A 25058-nucleotide genomic window follows, 5' to 3' on the forward strand; every position below is an offset into this window, starting at 1 on the left:
CTCAAAAAGCCACACAGGCGCTGTATACAAGGTCTTCCGTCACTTGTGGGACCGCCTCGCCCATTAATGTTCTTTCAGTAGGTTCTTCCTGAGGCGCTGTGGTGATGCCAAAGCCATTAAGACTGACTACATTCTTCCCAGGGCGGAAGGTGCATCAAAAAGGACCACCTGGTTGCTGCGAGTGCACCACAGCTGAGCGCGGCAGGCAGAGGGGAGAACGGTCACTTGAGCCGGGTGCTATGCGCTTTGGCAGAGGCCTTGAAACTTGAACATCTGTTGTCAGTTCAGTATACCTCTGTTAACAAACTACCCACAGAGTGTGTGCCTTACGTCTTAGCTTCTGAACGTGTGGGGCATGAAGTCTTTTCTCTAAGGCCTCTACGCCAGGTGCTGCCGGTTTGCCTTGCATGGTTAATAAGCCTGGCTATTCAGGAAGGTGTACAACTTACTTAACGTTGAAAAATGGTGTGAGGATCGTGAGGGTGCTCCTGCACACACAGGTGGGGGAAGGGCTTGCTGTAGTTAAAACTCAACGCCAGTCGCTTCTGCAGTTGAAGGAATCAGGAGCTGCACCGCATGAGCAGGTGGGATTTTTATTGGATCTTGATTTGGAAAACAGTGAATGAGTTCTTCTTCACCAAGAGCATTTGGTATCTGAACCAGAGATGTGCAGAATCACCTGTCTGACCTACCGGAAGTGAGCAGAGAATAAACAGCTTCCTCTTAATGAGAACGTATCCGGGCTTCTAAGCCAGTCCCAGAGTTGTCCGTGGACGTTATGATAGTGAGGTGTTTGTTTTCTCGAGAGAGTTAACTCTGTGCGTCACAGACTTGGGCTACAGTGAGAACAGCTCCTTCACAGCCACAGAGCAAACTCCATAGCTTTGATAAGGACGGAAAACTGGCCCCTGGCCCCTAATAGAACACTCCAGCTGTTTGTGCTAGTGGTGTTTTCCCGTTTTGGGAACTGGATACTTTCTATAGAAAAGGAGTAACTTATGCAGTGGTATACTTCTAGAAGCTAACTCCTAGACATATGCTAAAATTTTCCTCCATCTTTTTGTAAACGGCATGTGTGTTAACCGTGGCTGCTTTTGCCTGCTTTCTCTGTACTTGCTTAGAAAGTCAGAAATTTCTGTTTTCTGTTTTTTAACTAAAAAAAAAAATTAAGTTCACACTGTAAAACTAGCCAAATTTCAAACCAACATTGAAACTAGATGAAAACCAGTTAATAATTCCTTAATCTGAGACTCAGAGATGAGTGCAGGCTGTACAGTAATGAACTGTGAATGTATTTGATCTGCAATTCAAAGAGGTACTGCCTTGAGGTCATTGACTAATTTGCAAATTTTGTGGCCTTAAGTAAGTTTCCGTTTGAACAGGTTTCTTCTAGAACAGAAAGTCCCAGCAGTTGGAGTTAGTTCCATGTTTGAGTAGAAGGTATGACAACTGGGGGGACCCAAACACACGACAGAAATTGTGCTACGTGGGAATTGTTGAACAAATCTCTAATCACAGGAGAAAATAAGGAAAAGAAATAACAGATAATGAAAAAGGAGAAAAGATCTTGAAAAACAAGGTTCAGAAACTAGTAATGGGAGAGAATTAGTCTGTTAATGGAAATCTATGCAGATCTTGTTTAAGGAGCAATGTTATAACATTTCTTAAAATTTCTTCAAGAAAATGAATGTTCACTGCTCATTTTTGAGCTCTCTCTCTCTGAAAATGTGTAATAGTAGGTTTTGTTTTATCCTTTTGCTGCTTGCTCATCTGAACCGTTTCCACCGTATTAGATAGTCTTTATAGTCTTTCATTGCATTCGGCATTTGCACTGACTTTGGGTTTTCTTATGGAGTTAACAGGATTATTTCATGTGGCTCCTGTCCTGCAGCAAGCCACAGACATTGACTTTCTGTGCCAATGCAGGAAGACAAAAGTGCCTCCCAATGAGGTGAATTTCAAATGGACAAATTTATATTTTTCTCTAAGTTGGGAAGGGGATTTAGGGGTGAAAAGTGATTAATCTGAGGAAAGTGAGCTCTGTTCTCCAAATACGAAGTAAAAGCAAAAACAAGAAGTGCTGCTCATTCTTCTGAAGGTGCAGATGTTAAGTTAGAACACTCAGTAGTACCAAGCGAGTGCCATAAGCAAGATGTTTACCAGCAAAGTTGTTTGTTATTTTGGTTCTGGAATGTAGAGCTTTTAAAACAGTGACAAGAATGTGCAGTGCTAGTGAAGTCTGGAAGACGTTGCCAGTTGACTTAAAAGCAGGAATCTGGGGCTCCAGTCATAGTTTTCTGTAAAAAGTTCTCAAGTTCAAAACAAAATAAAAACCAGGCCCAAGTCCCGCCGAGCGCCATTCTGGGTGCTGTGCATCGAGGACGTTGCCCACTTCACGGCGGCCCCTGCTCTGGCTTTTGTGCTGTAGACTTCCCCACACTCTTCCACACAGTCAGCCTCAAGTCTCCTTCCAGAGATCTTCCCTGAAGGAATTTTTGGTATTTCTGCCCTAAATCTGCCAGTCGGGACTGGCCCACTGCTTTCTGGTCTTTTAAAGGAAGCAAAGACACACCTGGTGCATCACCTGTCTCCTTGGCGATGTTCCCATCAAAACTCCACCCTTGGCATCACACCTGGATGCCCTGGGCAAGGCGCCAGCCCTCTTGTACCCCAGCATGCATGTATCCTGCTCGGTGGGCCCCTCCCTCACTGTGCGACATGGGAGTGCCCTGCTCCTGGGGAAGTGATGTGTTGGGCAGGCCACCTGACTCTCACGGTGGTAGTGTGCCTTTAGATCCCAGCCCTACCATTTCAACCTTGTGTGATCTTGGCTTGAGGAAGATTACGTAGTCTGTCCCAGCAGTGGGTTAATGTCAACAACTTCATAGCCCAGTTATGCGAATGAAAGAAGTTCCATCTAAAATACATGTCACTCATAAGCACTCCGTAAGCATACAGTCAATATGAGAACGGGTGGGGCCTGGGAGTCTTCGTCTTTGCGCCCCAAGCGTCTCGGGTAGTGCCCGCCCAGCCCACTGCTTGTCGTCTCTCTGTTACCTGACCTTACAGCAGAAACAGGGATGCTCAAGCCTGATTTAAAAAAAAAAAAAAGATTCATTCATTTATTTGAAAGGCAGAGTTGCACAGAGAGAGAGAGAGAGGTCTTCCATCTGCTGGTTCACTCCTCAGATGGCCACAGGGGCTGGAGCTAGGATGATTGAAGCCAGGAGCCAGGAGTTTCTTCTGGGTCTCCCATGTGGGTGCAGGGGCTCAAGCACTTGGGCCATCTGCCGCTGCTCTCCCAGGTGCATCAGTAGGGAGCTGGATCGGAAGTAGAGCAGCTGGCACTCAAACTGGTGCCTGCATGGGATCAGTACTGCAGGCAGCACCTCTACCTGCTACACCACAGTGCTGGCCCCTCAAGCGTGATTTTTAAGCCAACAGCAAAGGAAACCATCAGCTATTCAAATTCACTGCCATCAATGTATCAATCTAGCAGTTGTTGATGAGCTACTCTATAGAAAGTGTCTTATTGAATTGTACTTCACTTTGAAATTGTATTTTGAAAAGCTGAATAGATCAGAAAGACTATTAAATCTGGAAAAGATTTAATGGCATATATGCACGGGTATGTGTGTGTGTGTGTGTGTGTGTGTTTATTTCTTGAAGCTAGCACTTGAAAACATTCATGTCTAAAAAAAAGTGGTTGAAGTGTTCTTATAAAAGGTGTCATGTACATAATTTAAAGTAGTTTTAAAATTACTTTGGAATACATGTCAAATTACTCTGAAATCATTGTGAAGAATCCGCATTTTGTAGTAATTAAAAGTGCTGTAATTGTGACTCAGAACATCTCTGACTGCTCAGCGGTGAGCGTTGGTTTTACGTGGATGAGCAGTCCAGACAGCCTCTCTTGGTCTGCTGCTTTGATGCTGTGGTTTTTTATTACCCCTTCATTTCATGGAAAAGAATACATCATTCACCTTTTGATAAAATAAGTGAGTCTCACCATGGCCAGAGCGCAGTAAACACAGATCCTGTTCTGCCCTGGCTGCCTGTCCCCCCATGCTTGCTTTTTCAGTGTGGTAGACAAGCAATAGCCCGAACACACAGCAGGTTTTTGTTCCCTCCTCAGCCATGTGGACTGCACATGCCAGGCCCTGAGATTGGAGAACACAGGAGAAGGAATTGGAGTGTGTGCAAGACTCCCTAGTTTTTGCTAATTTCCAAGTAACAAACTTTGATCTGTGAGTCTGGAAGGAAAAGTGGAAATATTTTAGGCACAGTGTAGTATTTAAAAAGCTGCATGAAAAAGTTCTTTATAGTTTTAGCATCCATGCAGATGGACAGCTTCTGTGCTTTATAAATTTTACACACTGAACATTTTAACAAAGAACATTTAAAAATGTAATCCCTTAGTTTTTTGCGTGATATTAGTCCATTAACATTAATAGAAGAAAACAGACCGCCTCATTAGCTCGTAGATGAACGATCTCTTCCAAAGTTAATTATCGGATTAAAATTTTCTGTTAAGAATGTAAGAAGCATCTCAATGCTTTTCCACTCAGCAGGCATTCATCGCAGCCTCTCTGTGATTAAGCTGCTGTGGGCTGCGCTTGGGGCGTGTGCCAGGGCTTGCCTCCTGACAGGCCGCCTTCACAGCCTGCGCCTCGCCCTGCCTTTCCCTGTCTCGACTTCACCAGCAGGCTGTGCTGTGTCAGCGAAAACCACAGAGCTGTCGGCTTCCCTCTGTGCTCTGTGGTCTCTGTATTCCCGAGGGGGAGGTCAACGCTAAGATGTATCAAGCACCAGTTGTTTTTGCAGGGAATCAAGCTTGGCACTGTATACATTGTTTCATCTTTGTAAGGGGTCTGTGAAGTATAGCTGGGGTGCAGGTGTTGCCTGTGGGGTGTAGGTGTTGCCTGTGGGATGCAGGTGTTGCCTGTAGGGTGTAGGTGTTGCCTATGGGATGCAGGTGTTGCCTGTGGGGTATAGCTGTTGCCAGTGAGGTGTAGATGTTTCCAGTGAGGTGTAGATGTTGTCTTTGGGGTGTAGGTGTTGTCTGTGAGGTGCAGGTGTTGCCTGTGGGATGCAGGTGTTGCCTGTGGGGTGTAGGTGCTGCCTGTGGGTGTATGTGTTGCCTGTGGGGTGCAGGTGTTGCCTGTGGGGTATAGCTGTTGCCAGTGAGGTGTAGATGTTTCCAGTGAGGTGTAGATGTTGTCTTTGGGGTGTAGGTGTTGTCTGTGAGGTGCAGGTGTTGCCTGTGGGATGCAGGTGTTGCCTGTGGGATGCAGGTGTTGCCTGTGGGGTGTAGGTGTTGCCTGTGGGTGTATGTGTTGCCTGTGGGGTGCAGGTGTTGCCTGTGGGGTATAGCTGTTGCCAGTGAGGTGTAGATGTTTCCAGTGAGGTGTAGATGTTGTCTTTGGGGTGTAGGTGTTGTCTGTGAGGTGCAGGTGTTGCCTGTGGGATGCAGGTGTTGCCTGTGGGATGTAGATGTTGCCTGTGAGGTGTAGATGTTTCCAGTGAGGTGTAGATGTTGTCTTTGGGGTGTAGGTGTTGTCTGTGTGGTGTAGGTGTTGCCTGTGGGATGCAGGTTTTGTCCGTGGTGCTTAGGTGTTAATGAGGTATAGGTGTTGCCTGTGGGTGTAGGTATTGCCTGTAGGTGTAGGTGTTGTCTATGAGATACAGGTGTTGTTTCCCACTGGGAAAAGGAAGCAGCATTTTCTCTCCTCTCAGTACTGACACCAGAGCTTGCTCTTTCCTGTGATTTCAGTACTGCCCTCCCCACTCTGTGTCAGACTGTTATTTGGAAAGCTGAAATGTCAGTGTTAAATACTCAGTCCCACGTGGCATTGGGCTAATGTAGAATAGATTTAGACACAGCTGGTACTGGTTTTCATTCAGCTTTAATATAGAAGTACTCATACCATTATAGCTTCTGTGAGAAAATGCAGTCCCTAAACAGAGTGGTCAGGAGGTGCAAACCAAATTCCCTGGACTGTTGAAAACTTAAATTGCCATCTGAACCAAACAGCATGTTAAAATCCTTGACTCTTCCTTTATTTCCTATAAAACTAGGGTAGGAGGGAAGACTGAACTGTGTAAGAAGCAGCCAGTGTCAGCTGTCAGCTGACTGAAATGAGCTGTGCCTGTCTCCTCCCTTTCCATGGCTCTTTTGCCATATGTTAGAGGGGAGAGGTGCATCCTCCCCCATGTCCCATTTTGTGTCCTTGGCTTAAGGGACAAATCCCTGTCTCTAACTGTTGCCTCTAGCTCTTTTCTATGCAACTAAAGTGTAGAAAAGTGTTAGTACCCTTTGCTGCAAGCCAAGGAGAATTCTCTCTTAATTGGACGTCTCCTGTAGGCCCTAGTTCAAGTGTGACCTGACTAGTAAGGATGAGAATTACTGCTATCCACTGGAGAGGGCTGTGTGCCAGGCATTCTGCTTGATAACCTCCGTGCTCTGTTAGTGATTCCCGCTAAGCTTAGAGTCAGCTTTGTTCTCCCCATTATATAGATGACAAACTAAGGCTACACGGTCTAGCAAGAACAAGGGGTCCAGCCTCTCTGCTCTTGCTCTCTCAGTTATGCTGTACTCTCTACGGCTGAGTGAACCCAAGCCAGGAGTTCTTCCCTGAGCTCCCTGCAGGCTCTGCAAAGCAAACTAAGACCAGAAATCATTTGCATTTCATCAGTGCCATTTCATTTTTTTAAAAAAAATACTCTAAAATTTTTTTCAAGTCAACAGATTTCCATTTGTGATTTAAGGATTCATATGCCTATTGGAGAAAGAGGTATGACATTTAGAAGAGGAATTCCTAGTGTTTTCTTTTTTTAAGATTTATTTTTATTTATTTGAAAATCACAGGAGAGACAGAGGTCTTTCATCTGCTGGTTCACTCCCCACATGACTGCAACAGCTAAGGCTGGGCCAGACCAAAGCACGGAGCAGGAGCCTATTCCAGTTCTCCCACATACATGCAGGGACCTAAGTACTTGGGCCATCTTGTCCCACTGCCTTCCCAGACACATTAGCTGAGAATTGATTGGAAGTGGAGCAGTGGAACTCAGCTGGCACCCATATGGGATGCCAGCACTGCAGGGGACGGCTTTACCCTATATGCCACAACACCAACCCCCAAGTGTGATTTTGAGGCCTTTGCCATTGCAAGTGGGTTCTGGTACTTGTATTTTTCCCATTCATGTTTTATGAATGTATAGCTTTTTCATTTACTAAAGTGGCAGTACACAATATTTTGCCAATTCTGTGTTCTGCTTAAAGAACGTATTGGATAGTGATTCAGGTTTCACAGACTGCTTTCACATTCAGCGACCCTTCCAGCGTGGTAAGGTCGGGGCGCAACGTGGGCCACGCCGTGAGTGAGTGAGCGGACCGAGGCCCTGCCATGTGACCGGCTCGGAGAAAGGACAGACACGCAGGCCTGCTCGCCCCAGAGGGGTGCTTTCCCATGACATGCCTCTCCTCCGCTTTCTACCTGTTTCTAGCTTGAGGAAATAATGCAGTTTTTCTCTTCTGGAACATGTATATGCACTTCATGATATTTTTTCTCTTTGAGGCCTTGTTTTTCTTTTTGGTGTCAGGGGATAAAGATTAAAGAGCTCATGAGTGATGCTGAGACGGCTGGATCCACCATTTGGAAAGACAGATGATTAGCTGTATACTTTATTCCGTATTTAAGAGTAGATTCCATGTGGATCCAGGGTCTGACTGTACATATAAATAAGACGCCATGTAAGCACTAGGAGGAAACATGGGCGAATTCTGTTTTAAGTTTGAGTATCAGAGGGAGAGGTTTCCATCCAGAGGTAATAAAAGAAAAGATTGAGAAATCTGAATGCAAAAGGACTTTAAAATTTTTGGCATGACAAATGCCACCCACAAAGTCAAATGACAACTGACGGGACATATTTGCAACATAAACCACAGACCTGGGGCCAACATTCCTAATACGTGAAGGACTCGGCAAAATGAAGAACACCAAAAACTTGGTAGAAAAGATCAGGAAAACGATTTGAACAGACAGTTCTTAAATGTGGCTCTGTGTTTGTGTGTGTGTGTGTACATGTGAACATGCTACTCAGACAAGTTTTTAAAACGTTCAAATTTATACAAACATGAAACAATGCTGAGATAGCGCTTCTCACTATCAGGAAGGCGAAAATTTCTAAATATGACAGCAGCTCTTATTCTCTGTGGTGAAGCAGCTGCTTCATGCATTGCTGGAAGGAATGCAAGTTGGTGTAACCACTTGGAGGGAATTTGGGCAACACTTGCACTTACCCTAGACCTGACAGGCCCTCTTGTAGGAACCTGTGCTGAAGGCACACCGCCAACAATGACATGCATGCACGTGTGGGTGAGTGTGCCTGCATGTCCTGAGGTCTCAGGTCCTTGAAGTGATGGCACCCCAGTAGTCATGAGCACATCTGGCGCTCAAATCATGGTTTTTAAACACCAAACTCCAGGGGCAGGTGTGTGCCACAGCAGGTTAAGCTGCCAGTGGGTGGCCCACAATCCGATGTGGGAGTGCCTGGGTTCAAGTCTTGCCAACTTTTCCAGTCCAGCTTCCTGCTGGCACACCAGGCAGGCAGACGATGATGAGAGGTTCCTGCCACCCACCTGGGAGAGCCAAAAGGAGCTCCAGGCTCCTGGCTCCAGCCTGGCCCAGCCCTGACTGTTGCAGGCATCTGGAGGTGAACCAGCAGAGGGAAGGTAGTCTCTCTCTCTCTCGCTCTCTCTCTCTCTCTCTCTATCTATCTCTATCTCTGTGTCTCTTCCTCTCTTTCTGTCACTTAGCCTTTCAAATAACAAAACAGACACATACACACCTTACTCCAATAAAAGGACAAGCATTCCTTAGAGAAGTGGTTGATTTCGGGGCTTTGGCATGGAAAGTATAAGCTCATCCTGGAAAATTTTATGGCACCAGAAAGTCAAGAACGGCTCAAAAAAGTACGAGTACTCTGTTGCTGTTGTTTTGAAATTTTTCTTATTGGAATGGCAGAGAGACAGACAGCCCTGCAACAGCCAGGACTGGGCCAGGCCAAAGAGAAGTTGGGAGCCTGGAACTCAGTCCCTGTCTTCCATGTGAGTGTCAGGGACTCATGTCTCCCAGGATGTGGTTCGCAGGAAGCTGGAGTTGGAAGTGGAGTCGGAACTCAAACCCAGACACTCTGACGTGGGACGTGGGCATCCCAAGCAGCGTCTTTAACTGCTACACCAAACGCCCATCCCACCATGAGAGCCACCCTGAAGCAGCACCTGCTGGCCAAAATGGAAATGCTTTAGCCAGTGAAGTAAATAAAGCTAGTGCTGGGGTTTCACTTGTCCTCCCTTACAGTTAAATAGCCATGAATCCACACTGGACAAGATCATTTATGCACATGAGAGACAGGGTGACAGCTGTTCTTGCAGGAGTCCCACTAATTAAATGCAGCCAGAAGGAAGATGATAGAAAGTCGCCGCGAGGTAGTCACCCTGTAATGTTGCAGGCGAGATCCATTGGTGGATGCAGAAATTAGTGAGCAGAATGTCGAGGAGGAGCAAGGTTATTCACACCGTCTCAACAACACGCATTTGAAGGCTTGAGCTGGCGCTGGAAGCTGCTTCCAGGATGCCTCATTCCCAGGGCCAGGAGGCGCCGGGTGCTCCTGACAAGGAAGTTGCCTCCTCCAGGCCGCCTGATGTTAGAGGAGCGAGCAAACAGAGAGGAAGCCCTGTGCCTTCCGTGACCTGGGCTCTGAAATCACACCTGCCATTTTTGCCGCCTGTGTGCCGGCTGGAAAAGGTGCCTCTAGCCTGTAACCCAGGAATTCCTTTTCCTCCCAGAGGTGCCCCTTCTCCTTTTGTTGTGTGTTCCCAGTGCTCTCAACCTGGGCTCCTTGTGGTGACTTGCTCCAGGGCTGGTCCTGGGCGGGACCACTGTGACTGGAAGAGCAGCGGAGACGGGTGTGGTGTCTCACTCCCCCTCCTGCCCCACAGGAGCCCCTCCTCAGCCCAGCCTTCCTTTACCCTCCCCCTGCTTTCCGTGACCATCATCCAGAAGCCATCTGTGAACCATTAGCCTCTCAAATGGCAAGGACCGTATTGTGTTACAGCTGTGTTCCGTGTCTGGGTTCACATCTGTGCATATTGACATTCATATCTGGATCCCCAGGGCATAGCACGGGGCCAGCAGGGTCCCTAATGGGGAGAGGAATTACCATTTGAGTGTCAGTGCATCTGAGGCCCTCCCGATGTAGCTGCCTAGGCCTTGGTCTTTCCGAAACAGAGGAAAGTCACGGGTGAGCTGGTCTCCTTCCGCCTGCTTTCTGTGTCCACACGCAGAGCCCTGGAAGACCCCTCAGAGGTTGATAAGGCGGAGAGGGCTCTGTAAGGTGCCCGTGCGACAGGCTCCATGAGGGCTAGGCACGGAAAGGAGAGGAGGTAAACATTCCTGGGCAGACACTTGGAAGTCTCCCTGCTGCCCGTGCTGGCTGGAGATGGCCCTGGGGACCCCTTTCCGGGCACACCTCTTCCTGTTGCAGCCTTCTTCGTGGCCCCTTTGCCACCTTCTCATTTTAGACCATAAATCCTGCTCTGTGGCCCGCAGTTAATGTCAACCCCACCTTCACACGTCCTTGGGCCTGGGAGTTGGGTTCTGCCTCACTCTTCCCGCCCCTGCAGCCAGGGGGTAGATCTGTCCACTCCTGGACCTGCCTGGCCCCTCAGCCCCAGGGGAGCTGGGCACAGGACACCTTGATATAAGACATTAAAGGGATGCTTGTTAAAGACGCCAAGGAAGACTGTATCCAGGACCACTGTGGCAGGTACAGGGACCCCTGCAGTGGGGAGAGATTGAGCCAGCTCTGAGTACAGCATGGGCAAGTGGGCACTGGCAGCCAGGGTGAAGGCTGGGGGTCAGGGAATGGAGAATGACCAACGGAAGTGTCAGGATGAGGAGGGCCCTGGCTAGCCTGACCTAACTGGATTCTTCCTGAAGACAGGCCAGGGCCTGTCGGGTGTCAGACATCACCTGCAGGATGGGATGGTAGGGGACGAGCAGCCTGATTGGGTGTCAGATGTGATCAGAAACTGAGGGCGGGCTGGCGCCATGGCTCACTAGGCTAACCCTCCGCCTGCAGCGCCAGCACCCCAGGTTCTAGTCCCAGTCGGGGTGCCGGATTCTGTCCCGGTTGCCCCTCTTCCAGGCCAGCTCTGTGCTGTGGCCCGAGAGTGCAGTGGAGGATGGCCCAAGTGCTTAGGCCCTGCACCCGCATGGGAGACCAGGAGAAGCACCTGGCTCCTGCCAGATCAGCATGGTGCACTGGCCATTAGAGGGTGAACCAACAGCAAAAGGAAGACCTTTCTCCCTGTCTCTCTCTCTCACTGTCCACTCTGCCTGTCAAAAAAAGAAAAGAAAAGAAACTGAGGGTGGCCGGTCCTTGCTGACACTGAATTTTACAGGGGGTGCACAGATGGGCCGAGGGGAGGTTGAGGAGCTGCAATAGAGAGAGGCCAAGCAGTCTTTGTCAAGGGCAGAGCTAAGCTCGTCGCGGCGTTGTATAACATTTCCCATGGAAAAAAATGAAAGTAAATGGCCAACAGCAAACTGTATGCTGAAATTGAAGTCTATAAAATGTCATTGGTTTATGCAGAAAGAAAGTGTAATAACGTCCTAGTCCCAGTTGTCCATGGAAGTAAACAGACTATGTGGAGGTCAATATTAGGTTTATTCGGGGCAGAATTTGAATGGCCCAGGCCCAGGAGACTCCAGCCCAGCAATTTGGAATGAGTCTTGAGAAATGTTCCCGGGTGGTCCCATTCTAGTCAGGACGTATGTGTCCATGACAGCAGATTCCCATTTATCCTTATACAGTGAGCGGGTCGTCATTGGCTTAGCCCCAAAGGCAGGCATTAGGTAAATGGAGGTAGATTTCTCATAAGTTGGAGAGGACTGCGTTTAGAGCATGACTGGTTACAACCATCTTCAGAGACAAGGTATGCTGGAGAGAAGGCCACATCTCTGGGACTAGGTAAGGAATATTTGGATAAAGAACGAAGGGTCAGGCAGGGCTGCTCCAGATGGCTCAGGTGAAGCAGACGCGACGTGCACAGCCCCGGAGAAGCGCTCTGCCCAGCCCCCTCAGATGGTTCTCAGCGGGTGTTTTTCTTGCACGCTTTGCAGGCTTTTGATAGAGACAGTTTGTTCTCACACTTATCTTATAGTTTAGAAGATCAAAGTTGGTTAAGTAATTTTTCTGCAATCATGTTTTCTGAAACAGGACTTAATAGTGCAGCTGACATAATTTCACACTGGGAATTGAATCCACATTTTTTTTCTTCCAGAACATAAAATTTGGAATGTGTGTAATCTTCTGTGTTCACCTTTATTTTTCACATTGTAATTGTGCCTCTTCATAGAATTACAGCTCTTTCCTTTCTGGTCCAGATTTAGGTCGTTCCCGAGAACTCCAGTACGTGTACGTGGATAACAACGTTCACCTAAAAGGCTTGCCGTCCTATCTGTACAATAAAGTCATCGGGTGCAGTGGGTAAGGCTGCTCTCACATTGTGGACTCAAAAATAGACGAGTCGCTTTCAATCACTCTGTTCTGTCTTTGACCTTAATATGCTAAGCCAAATATGCATGGAAACTCAGAATATTAGGCAAGTGATTTAGAGTATTGTATGTTGGATTCAGTTAGTAAGCAGTGGGTTCAGTCTATCAGTTGACTTTTATTTGCTAGTCAAAAGAAAAATGAGTCCGTGTTGTTTTTACTATGGAAATAAAGATTTTTTTCCAGCTTTTTTGAATTATGCTTGACAAAATTATGCACATTTTAAGTGTATGATGTGATGACATATGTAATATATAATATATATGTTTTAGATGTATATGTATAATATATATATCCAAAACATATTTATATATATATATAAATATATCCTGCCAGACATACCATTATAAACTCAGTAGTGTCCGTCACAGAAGGAAGAAGTAATGTTAACTTAAAGATTTTGTTTCTCTGAACTCCATTGAATGGCAGTTTTGCTGCAGTAACAACCCCAGTATCCAGGATTTTACCAATTGGAAGTGTTAAGCACGCAACACTCGAGATAGTCTTTAGATATAAGTTGTGACCTTAGCGACCAAAAGATATGTTTTAATGCATGAGAAATGAGCATCTTCTAAACTCTGAACTGGGGCAGTAGTCTTTCCTTCTTAGTGGACTTCCAAAAAGATAGGGTCAGCTTCTCCCTGCACAGCAGTGGGACCGACCACCTCAGAGTACTTCCCAGAGTGGGCAGAGAGCAAGACAGCACCACTGGGCCGTGAGATCCATTGCTGACCGCAGCCAGGGGAGCACCAGAGGCGACATAACTGGACTGACTCTCCCTTTCTGATCCCAAGCATTCATGCTGTGTGATGTGGCAAGGGGTTTGTACGAGGAAAACAGCTGTTCCCCAGCCGCCTGGCTCCAGGAGGCAGGCAGTGAGCTGGAGCTGCTCCAGAGAGCGCAGTCCTGGGAGCAGGACTCCCCACAGGGAACATTATACGGTCATCATCTTGGGAAAGCCTGAGGTGAGTTCAGTGCCTGTAGGGGCTGATGAAATCCGAGCTGAGTGATTTACTCCAGAACCCTCTGTGAGGGAGAGGTGGCAGAACGTGCGACGTTTTAGCCTAGTGATTTGTCCATAGCTGTGCCACCAGTCAGTCGTCATCCCAGTGAGCTTCTAAAGGAGTGGTACCTGATTTCTCGCAAGTGGTGACTAAAATGCCCTCGGTCACCAAGCTGCACGGCATGATGCAACCATCCCCAAAGCGGAAGGCGCTTTTCCCACACCAGAGCCTCCAGGGGCGGCCTGAGATGTGCGCTAAGTCTCAGCTGCGCTCCAGGGCAGCTTCTGTTGAAGATGAAGCACTCGTACTTGAATGTTCAGATGTGCACGTCACTGACTGCCAGGAGGGTCTGTCTGCTGAGTAGGGAGAGAGGGTCTAAGCTGTGCCTTGGTGTCCAGTGGTGCCAGTGAATTTTATGGGCACTCCAGATCTTTGAGGCAATAAATCGTGGGGGAAAACAAAGTATTAGCTAGTCGTTTACGTTTGTCACTGCTGTCTTTTGATAGTACTAAAAAATAAATAAAGTTGTTACTAACAGGATAGTATCAAACAACCAGTATTCTAGTATTAGTAGCAGTGAGGGCATAAACAGTGATCCCCAGTGACCTGTGATCCCAGAGGCATGGTTTTTGGTTTTTGGCTTCTGGGGGGGGGGGGTTGTTTTGTGTTGTTTTTTCAGTATTTAGGGTTTTTTTTAGTCTGTTGGTTTAACTCAGAACTCAGAAGGCACTTTGGTCATTACATTCCTAGGCCTACTAAAGCTCACTAAAAGCTTAGCCAACCTATTTTGCACCAAAAAAAAAAAAAAAAAAAAAAAAAAAAAGATACTTATTTATGTAGAATTTCTGTGACAATATTTATTCAGATTCTTAGGACATAGTGACTGCTCCAGTCTTGGCAACAGAATTACGAGTGCCCTGTTTTCTGTCCCTCATCTGTTGCAATGTGAAAGGGACTCCCTGCACCAAGTCAGAGTGGTGGTGCTTACTGCTTACCCGCGGCTTGAAGCCTAGAGAGTGTGCTCCAGGATTCTGCACGGACTTCTGGCTCAGTTCCGTGAGTGAGCATGCGCTGAGCGTTGAGCAACCGCTCTGCTCTCCGTGCTGGACCCTGGGCCTACACTGATGGGCAAACAATGGAGCGCCTGCCCTGTGGACCTGCTACGCTAGCCAGGGAGTTGGTGAACAGTAAGTGACTCTTACTCGGTGCTGGTTCTCTCTAAGGAGATACTTAACCGAGAGCTGAGGGGTCAGCTCGCCTGGTCCTCCACTGCTCTGACACGCTGCTTTAGCCCAGCGCAGGCACACACACAAGGACACGCAGCCTCTGCTGCTGCCGCGCTGTCACTGACAGCTGCGATACCTTTTAGGTTAAAGATCTTGGGAGAATTGGAGCAACGGCAGAGGAAAATGGATACAGGCTTTAGGGCCATGGATAGTATCTAAAAGATATATATTCAGTTTTGCATCACAGAGGGGGAAATAGAGAATGGCGCATAAAATATATTAAAATTGCATAATAAATGATGCATAATTTCAACAACTCTCAGAAGTCTCACGGAATTATCTTGGGTATTCCATACAAATGCGAACAAAGTTAGCTCATCCCCCTTAAATGTTGATGCATTTGTCAAGAGTTATTGAATGTTAACTAGCAAGTCAGAGCTGTGCTAGAAATTGAGAAAGATGAAGGTAATTTAGCTGCTTATCCTGATAGGCAAAAATTACTGTAATCCAAGCAATGAATACCATAAGAAAGGTAGAGCAGTGAAAATTTCGTACGTGGAACCGGCTTCCATGACCTAGCTCAAAGCCACACACCACCATTTCTGTTACACCCTATTGGACACACAGGTCAGTCCTCTTCATGGTGGGGGTAGGGGTCCTCCTTCCTGGGAGGGAGGACCACTGGAGCGGACCCGGACTTTGGCTGACACAGTGCATTGCGTCCATGCCCCTCTCCAGCTTCAATGCCAAGTATGATTCTTAGGTTTCCTGAGTGGTGGTAGTGTTGTTATTACAGGAGTGAATGTCTGGTTCCTCTCAATCACACCTAAAAAGCCCATCATCCCATGTTAGAGCTTTAGAAAGTGGCAATGGGCACATTTACATACTTAGGAGAACTGCATGGTAAAAGTGATCCCATCTGAGTTTATTTTTCCGGTTATCTGATCATATGAGAAAAAGAAAACCAAAGCTTTGCTTTCCCTTTGTGTGTGTGTGTGTGTGTGTGTGTGTGTGAGAGAGAGAGAGAGAGAGAGAGAGAGAGAATGAGAATGAGCAGTTGTAACTGGATTTAGGAACAGTTTGATTTAATAACCCACTCATGGTTTGTTGATGTAACCACTGAAGGTAATAGAATTGTTTGCAGGAACAATGCATCCTGCATTCCAAGTTACACTATTACACTAAAAACGCCCTTTACATCACTGTTCATGTTTATGTGGGGGCTGCCAGCACACCCAGATCCCACTAATATTGTATGTATGCACCACAACCCCGTGGACAGGTCCAAAGCAGCCACATACAAAGGAGCTGAAGTGTGATTTAAGCTGTCACTCAAGAAAGAGTTTGCAGTTTGATTCCAGCAAAATTAATTACTTGTGAAAAAAATATTGACACTGCAGAGCATCAGTGTAATTCTCACAATGTCCAGGATACAGCTGAGAATTATATGGTGTGTGTGTACAGTACCAGGAACTGTGATCCGTCCCCAAGAGAAAAGATCGGCAGAAACCAACCTGAAACGACCCAAAGTGTTGGAACTGGCAAAGATTTTAAGACAACTCTTATAACTGTTCTCAGTGATGTAAAGAAAAACAGATTTGCAAGGAATGAGAAGACCAGAAAAATAGAAACTTTTAAGAAAGAAACCTGGGGGCTGCATTGTGGTGCAGCAGGTTAAGCGCCCGTTCAAGTCCCTGCTGCTCAGCTTTTGATCCAGCTCCCTGCTCTTGTGCTGGGAAGACAGCCAAGATGGCCCTGGCACGTGGGCCCCTGCTACACACATGGGAGACCTGGACGAAGTTCTAGCCTCCTGGCTTCGGCTTGGGCAGCCCTGGCCATTGCGGCCATTTGGGGAGTGAACCAGTGAATGGACGATTTCTCTGTTTCTCCCCCTTCTCTGTAATTCTGCCTTTCAAAAAATAGTGAAATAAGTCTTATAAACACAATGAAGCCACCTTGTAGCATAGCAGGTTAAGCCACTGCCTGCTGTGCCAGCATCCCATGAGCACCAGCTTGTGTCCTGCTGCTCCACTTCGGATCCAGCTCCCGGCTAATGTGCCTGGGAAAGCAGTGGAAGAAGACCCAAGTGCGTGAGCACCTGTACCCACGTGGGATCCCCAGATAGAGCTCCAGGCTCCTGGCTTTGGCCTGACCCAGCCCTGACTGTTACAGCATTTTGGGGAGTGAACCAGCAGATGGAAGATCTCTCTCTCTCTCTCTCCCTCTCTCTGTAACTCTGCCTTTCAGATAAAAAAAAATTTTTATTAAAAAAAGAAATGGAAATTCTAGAATTAACAATGCGGTATTTGAAATAAAATTTTTGCTTGATGGACATAATGGCAGAAAGGGTACAAATATGTAGAGGAAGTCAGTTGACTTGGAGGTAGATCAGTAGAAATGATCCAGTCTGAAGACACAGAGAAAAAAATGGAAAACAGAAATGACCATAGACACAGACGGAGAAGGACACAGAGTTTGCAGTTTGAGTCCAGCAGATACCATGAGAATCATCAGGGAGCAGCTACTGAGTGTGAGAAGGCTGGGGTTGCTGTCCCAGGAGAGGCAGAGACTTGGGCAGCAACAGCATCAAAAATGGCAGGAGCAATAACTTCTAAAAATTTCCCGAATTTGATGAAAGACATAAATTCACATTTCCAGGAAGCTCCGTGAGCCCTGAGCAGGACCGGTGAGCAGAGAAATCCTCGCCTGGGCAAAGCTGCCGAAAACAAAAGGTAACACTGGAAAGCAACCAGAGCAAAAGGAACAATTGTCAAGGAGCGACTAGAGAAAGACTGTTACGTCTCATCAGAAACTTTGAAGGCCAGACAACACGAAACAGCATTTTGAAAACGCTGAAGGAAACAAACAAATCAAGTCAGAATTACACATCCAGCAAACTGCCCTTCCAGAACGCAGGCAGAATGAGTGCACTCTCAGCCGTGGAAACCTCTGCCGATGCCAGCCGCCACACTCACATCACAGTCTGTGCTTCCTGGGTGGCTTAGGTTCCTTCCTTCATATCCCTCCCTCCCATTAGGCTTTTCCTTCTCGTTTAAACTAAAAAAGAAGAGAGTAAATGTGTCGCAGTCCTCACAGCCATGAACAAGTGGACGACTTAGTGCCCTTTTTGAAGAATAAAAGATGGTTCTTTGAGTGCTTTTGCTAAGGGAATTTAGACCAAATCTTTACTTTTTAACACATTGTTAATGTGAAAATACATGAGTTAATTTGCTAAATCACATACGTGTTGTGGAACATATATGTAGCAAAATCTCAATAGCAAGAGGATATTACCACTTAGCTTGTTGGGGGATAAATGTTGATTGACAGTTCTAAAATTACTGATTTGAAAGGAAATTGTCTACTAATTGCTGCAGATTCTCTCTATTAAGCCAAAGGCACTAACATTTGTAACAGATGTTGACTCATTTTAATAACACAGTTGAGGGTTCACTGCAAATCTTTTTTTGTAAATACCTTGGCATTTAAAATAATAAAAACTGCTGAGTTTTTATCGAAGATACTAGAGTTTAATAATCAACTAATTGTACCTCATGCCATGTGAACAGAAGCAGGGTGGGGCTTCCATCCCCTGGGCTGACAGGTCACTGCATTATGACTTCTGGTTTGGATGAGCCAGCAGGTGCCTCTCCGGGCCTTCTCTCTCTCTCTTGCCGTTCCCTTCCAGTTGCCTGGCAGGCTAGCCCGTGGGACCGTCTGACTCTGTGTGCCCTGTGCGTTCACACAGCTAGTCTGTGTTCGTATTGTCCCTGCCCCCTGGAGTGTCATCACCCTAATCTTAGTGTGTTCTAATAGAGAATGATAAAAACAAAGCACACCTGCAAATACCACTTCGTGTCTGCTGTGTACCAGGCAAGGTGCTCACTGATTTATCTGCATTATTGCACAGAGTCCTCCCAGCAATCCCTGTGCTATTATCCCCATTTTGGAAATGAAGAAAATAAAGCTCAGGGAGATTAACTAGATTGGGGTCAGAAAGCAAGTCACTGGTAGTGTTACCATCTGCCTCCTTGCCTGTGCTCCTGACCCCTGCAGTGGGCATGCTGCCTCCCCCCCTCCTTTGTCTGGAATCGGGACTGCACTCGAGGGCATCCTCAACTCTTGCACTGGCCGCTTGGTCTCTCGTGCAGTCAGGAGAGGCTGCCCGAGGGACAGCTGAGATCCCTGCCGAATGAATGCTTCCCTTGCGGCCTGCTTCTGACCTAGCTGCAGCACCTCTTCCAGTGTTAACCACAGAGGCATTGAATAAAGGAATCTTTCAGGGAATTTAATTAACTTCTTACATGCAGTGGTGAAGGGTGGGAACGTCTGCAAAAAGCTGTTAAAGGGAAATTAGACTTTATATAAAACAAGGATCCACTTACTTGTTAATGTGAGCCTTTAGAATTGTTTAATCGGACACCTGTCTTTTTAATTATTAGAAACCAGGAGAGTTGGGGAAAATGTGGCCTTCCACTTTCTACGCCTCATCTTCTGTGTTGTGGAATTCTCTGGGCCTCGTCTGCGGAGCATTGACCCACAGTTGGGTTAAGAAGCAGCAACTGTTGGGACAGTAGCAGTGTGAAATAAATATTCACACTACATTTTAATTCTTTATGGCTTTGCTCGAAGTTCTTATACTGCAATGTGACCGTAAGGTTTAAATTAATGCTATTGCCTGACCATGTGCGTGTATCGTGGGTTCTGCTCACGTGACTGTGGGTCCGCAGGCCAGGACGGCAGGTTGGAGATGCAGGAGACCGTGGTACTGCGGCTTAAGTCTGCAGGCTCTGGAGGCAGAATCCCCTCCTCCCAGGAGGACCCCAGTCTCTGAAGGCCTTCGACTGATTGGATGGGGCGTCATCTGCTTGACTCAAGTCTGCTGACTTGCATGTTACTGTCATCTAAAAAGGCCTTCATAGTGGTAATTGGTAATTGACTGACAATTGACCAAGTATGTGGACACTTAGCCTTACCAAGTTCACACAAAAAATAAGACATTTCCCAAAATTCATTTTCTTCAATGCAGTCATCCTATTGGGGAACCACATACTGATATCTGTAGTGCTCAGATCTTAACCATTTCTCCTGGTCCTGAGACAGGGTTCTGGGGAACTTCCGGGTTTCTGGGTAACTTCTGTCTCCACACGTCCTAAATTCTAGAGATGGGAGCTGCTTTCTGCTGTTGCTAGTCTAAACCCCTATTAGTAGTTGAGAGTCCTCTTGCTGAGTTAGCACCTCTTGACAGTTGTTGCTGTTCGTATCCCTGGTGTGGTTTCTGACTCCTGGCTGGACTCTGACTCGGTGACATTCTGCCACGGAGTGCTGGGCACTGGCGCTGCTGGCAGGCACTGACCCAGCTTCAGACTGAGACTCACAGCTGGACTCAGTTCCCGAGATGCCTCCACTTTCAAGTCGTACTTACTGCAAGCAGGAATAACACCCCTTGGTGTGACAGGTTTACCAGGCTCCCACCTTCCTGTGTAGGCTCTGGAGACCAGTGTCCCTCCAGGGGGACAGGGGAGTCTCTAAGGAACCAAGTTTTAGTTTTACTTACCTTTTCCTTTAAAAAAAAAAAAAAAACATTTATTTACTTATTTGAAAGAGTTAGAGAGAGAGAGAGAGAGAGAGATCTTCCATCCACTGGTTCACTCCCCAGATGGCCAGGACTGGGCCAGGCTGAAGCCAGCAGCTAGGAGCTTTTTCCAGGTTTCCCACATGGGTGGCAGGGGCCCAAACACTTGGGCCATCTTCTGCTACTTTCTCAGGTGCATTAGCAGGGAGCTGGATCGTAAGCAGAATAGTGAGGAGTTGAACCAACGCCCATATGGGATACCATCATTGCAGGTGGCACTTCACCCACTACGCCACACCAGCCCCTTTACTTACCCCTTCTACTCTGTTTCCTTTTATCAATTTCATCTTTTATGTCTACTAATAGCCTGCTCTTTTGATTTTTTTGCTTTGTTTTTTATTTTTCAACAGTGGCTATATTGATATGTAGTTGACATAATAAATTGCACATACTTGAAGTTTAGAAACTGATAGGTTATGACCTATGAATACACCTGTGCAGTCATTGCTACAGCTAAGATAGCAAATATATTTATCACCCCCAGTTTCTGTGCCCCTCAGGAATTGTCCCCTCTTATCCCTCCTCCCGCCTGCTGCCAGCCACTCATCTGTGTCTGTCCCTGCAGATTAATCTCCATTTTCTAGAGTTTTATACGAATGAATCAAATAATATACACTCTTTTCTTGGTTTGGCTTTATTTGCTCAGAAGATGACTGGTGTACATATCTGGGCTGTCATGTCTATCAGTCATTCATTTCTTTTTATTGAAAAGTAATATTTCATTACATGGATATACCACAGGTTGTCTCCATTCAGTTCATGGACATTTGTGTTGGTTCCAGTTTTTTACTTCATTGTAGATAAACCTGCTCTGCACATTTGTACACAGATTTTAATGGACCTAGACTTTCGTTTCCTTGGATGAAATACTACAATAAGAGGTAGCTGGGTCATACAATATCTTTTTAAGGAACTGTCAGACTTCTTGAAATTAATTGTATAACTTTACATTCCCACTGGCAAGATGAAATTTTTAGTTCTCCCATGTTTTTCCCAGCACTTGGAATAATTAGTTTTTTATTCTACCCGTTCTCATTGGTGTCATTTGCATTTCATTATGGTTTTAGATTGCATTTCTCTAGTGACCAAGGATGCATATCTTTTCTGCCCTCTAAAGTTCTGCTTTGGCATATGTCTGCTTAAATCATCTACTGATGTTTCATTGTGTCATCTGTGTTCTTACTGTTGAGTTATAGATTCTAGGTACAAGTTCTTTATCATATAAGTGCTTTACAAATATTTTCTCCTAGCTTATCTCTTCATTTCCTTAAGAAGGCCTTTCATTCTTCTTCTTCTTTTTTTTTTTTTTTTTCCCTGACAGGCAGAGTTAGACAGTGAGAGAGAGACAAAGGTCTTCCTTCAGTTGGTTCAACCACAAATGGCCGCTACGGCTGTCTCTGTGTTGATCCGAAGCCAGGAGCCAGGTGCTTCCTCCTGGTCTCCCATGCGGGTGCAGGGCCCAAGCACTTGGGCCATCCTCCACTGCCTTGCTGGGCCACAGCAGAGAGCCGGACTGGAAGAGGAGCAACCGGGACAGAATCAGGTGCCCCAACCGGGACTAGAACCTGGGGTGTTGGCACCGCAGCCAGAGGATTAGCCAAGTGAGCCGCAGCGCCAGCCCAAGAAGGCCTTTCAAAGAGCAGATATTTTATATTTTGATGAAGTCTAGTTTATCAGTTTGCTCCTTTATGGATCATACTTTTAATGTAACCCAAGGTCACAAAGATTTTTTTTCCTATGTTTTAATCTAGAAGTTGTGTGGGTTTAGTTTACTTAAGTCCATGATCCATTTTGAGTTCATCTGTATGGTACAAGGTGTGACTGGAGTTCCTTTCTTTGCCTGTGGATATACAGTTGGTCCAATACCCATTTTTGAAAATACTGCACTTTCTGTACTATATTGTATTTCTACTGATGCCAAGAGCTTGTCCATCTATGTGTGAGTCTGTTTCTGGATCCTCTGTCTGCACCATGGATCTATTTGTTTTGACACCTGTACCACTCTGTCTGTTATTAAGCTTCCATCGTAATACAGTGACGTTACTCTTCCAAATTCTTCTTCCAAATTGTTTTGACTATTTTAGTTTTTCACATTTCTGTATGACTTTTACAATCAGGTTTTCAATATATATTTTTAAAAGTTTTTGAGGGCCGGCGCCGCGGCTCACTAGGCTAATCCTCCGCCTAGCGGCGCCGGCACACCGGGTTCTAGTCCCGGTTGGGGCGCCGGATTCTGTCCCGGTTGCCCCTCTTCCAGGCCAGCCCTCTGCTGTGGCCGGGGAGTGCAGTGGAGGATGGCCCAGGTGCTTGGGCCCTGCACCCCATGGGAGACCAGGAAAAGCACCTGGCTCCTGGCTCCTGCCATCGGATCAGCGCGGTGCGCCGGCCGCAGCGCGCCGGCCGCGGCGGCCATTGGAGGGTGAACCAACGGCAAAGGAAGACCTTTCTCTCTGTCTCTCTCTCTCACTGTCCACTCTGCCTGTCAAAAAAAAAAAAAAAAAAGTTTTTGAATATGTATAATTTATAGATCAATTTGGGGAGAAGTGTGTCTTCTATCCCATTATCACAGTGAATATCTTCATTTCTTAGCAGTATATTATAGTTTTGTAGATTGCATTGAATTTCCTACATACAGAATCATATCTTGTAGATAAAGACAATTTTATTTCTTTCTTCCAAATCTAGTTACCTTTTTATTTCTTTTTCTTGCTTTATTGCAATGAGCTGGGTAAAAGCTCCAGTAGAGTGTTAAGTATAAGTGGTGAAAACCAATGTGTTTGTCATACTGCTGAACTTTCAGAGAGAGAGAAGTCAACCTTCCAGCATTAAGTATAATTTTAACTGATAATTTTTCATAGGTTTCTGTGATCAGATGAGGATATTACTACTGGTTTGCTGAGACTTTAAAAATTAGGAATGGATGTTAACTGTGTTAGAAGCTTTTTCTACACCTAATAAAATAATTATATAGTTTTTTTAAAGTCGTTAATGACTTAAAAATGACATTGGTTTTCTAATGACATTGGTTTTCCTTTTCCTTTTTCTTTTTTTTTTTTTTTTAACTTATTTGACAAGTAGAGTTAGACAGTGAAAGAGAGAAACATAGAGAAAGGTCTTCCTATGTTGGTTCACCCCCCAAATGGCCGCTACAGCCAGCACAGTGCCGATCCAAAGCCAGGAGCCAGGTGCTTCCTCCTGGTCTCCAACACGGGTGCAGGCGCCCAATCATCTGGGCCATCCTCCACTGCTTTCCCAGGCCACAGCAGAGAGCTGGACTGGAAGAGGAGCAGCCGGGACTAGAACCGGCGCCCATATGGGATGCCGGCGCCGCAGCCAGAGAATTAGCCAAGTGAGCCATGTCGCTGGCCCCTGGTTTTCTAATATTAATGCAATCTTGCATTAATAAAGTAAACTTCATTTGTTTAGAGTGACTTTATCCATTGTTGAATTCAGTTTGCTAAAATTTTGTTTATAATTTTGCCAGTTCATCAGTGATTTCTCTCATTTTTTGCTATTTGTTTTCTGGCTTGTTTTCTGGTATCAGGATAATGCTGGAGCCATGGAATGAGTTGAGAAAGAGCTGGGAACTATGCCAACATTTGCAATTTCTTTTAAGTTTGTATGCAACATTTCTTCTTTAAATGTTTGATAGGATATACCACTGCCACCATCTTAAGTCTGAAGTTTTCTTTGTGGAAAGATTTTCAGCTACAAATTCAACTTCTTCAGTAGAGACAGGGCTGTTCAGCATACATGATTCTTGAGTAAGCTTTAGTAATTTGTCCCTTTCAAGGACTTTGTATTGGCATAAAGTTCCATTTTACCTTTTTATTACCCCAGAATCTGGGTGATATCACCTTTCTCATTCCTGATAACGGTCATCTGTGCCTTCTCTCTGACTAGTCTGGCTAGAGGTTATCAATTTTATTGATCTGCTTAAAGATTCAGCTTTTGTTTTTATTGATTTTTCTGTTTTCTTGTTTTCTACCTCACTGACTTCTTGATGCTCTCTGTTCTATTTACTTAGGGCTTAATTTGCTCTTTTATTTCTAGTTTCTTTAGGTAAAAACCAAAACATGTCTTTCATCTATGCGGTAATAATTACAGAGATTATTATCGTGACCTTTACATCAGCGCTAACATCATTGGGTCTTGATGGATCGTATGGTTTTTCTCCTCACTGTAGGTCGTAGTTTTCTACTTAGTCGCAAACCAGGTACTTTTTTTTGGTTGCTAGACAGTATGACCCACCATGTTGAGTGCTGGATACTTCGTGTTCTGTAACTATCCTTGATCCATCTTCTGGGGCACGGTGAAGACACTTGAACAGCTGGGCCTCTCTGGTCTGGCTTTCCATGGTGCTCCTCCCCTCTGCTGGGCTCAGACCCCTCTGTCAGTCACTCTACCAGGACCCCTGAGCCCCGCCTCCAGGTCTGAGCGGGTGAACAGGCTCTCACTCCCCGCAGCCCCGTGCAGGCGGTGGGCAGGGCGCCCCGCCGTTCCTTCTGGTGGCCCCGTGCGGGTCTCACGCAGCGGCCTCACCCTGCTGACCAGTCCTCAGCCGAGCGCCCA

General features: G+C 46.1%; 1 protein-coding gene across 5 annotated transcripts in view; it reads left to right on the top strand.

Annotated features, from left to right (window-relative positions):
• Positions 1-25058, top strand: part of LRRC28 (leucine rich repeat containing 28) — a 141699-nt gene that overhangs the window by 95738 nt on the left and 20903 nt on the right. For all 5 annotated transcript variants that reach the window (XM_051822972.2, XM_051822974.2, XM_070053501.1 and 2 more), the window contains one exon: positions 12453-12555. In XM_051822972.2, the coding sequence (XP_051678932.1) occupies positions 12453-12555 (103 nt within the window). The remainder of the gene's footprint in view (positions 1-12452; positions 12556-25058) is intronic.

The sequence above is a fragment of the Oryctolagus cuniculus genome, chromosome 12, assembly GCF_964237555.1.
Source record: "Oryctolagus cuniculus chromosome 12, mOryCun1.1, whole genome shotgun sequence".
Taxonomy (NCBI): domain Eukaryota; kingdom Metazoa; phylum Chordata; class Mammalia; order Lagomorpha; family Leporidae; genus Oryctolagus; species Oryctolagus cuniculus.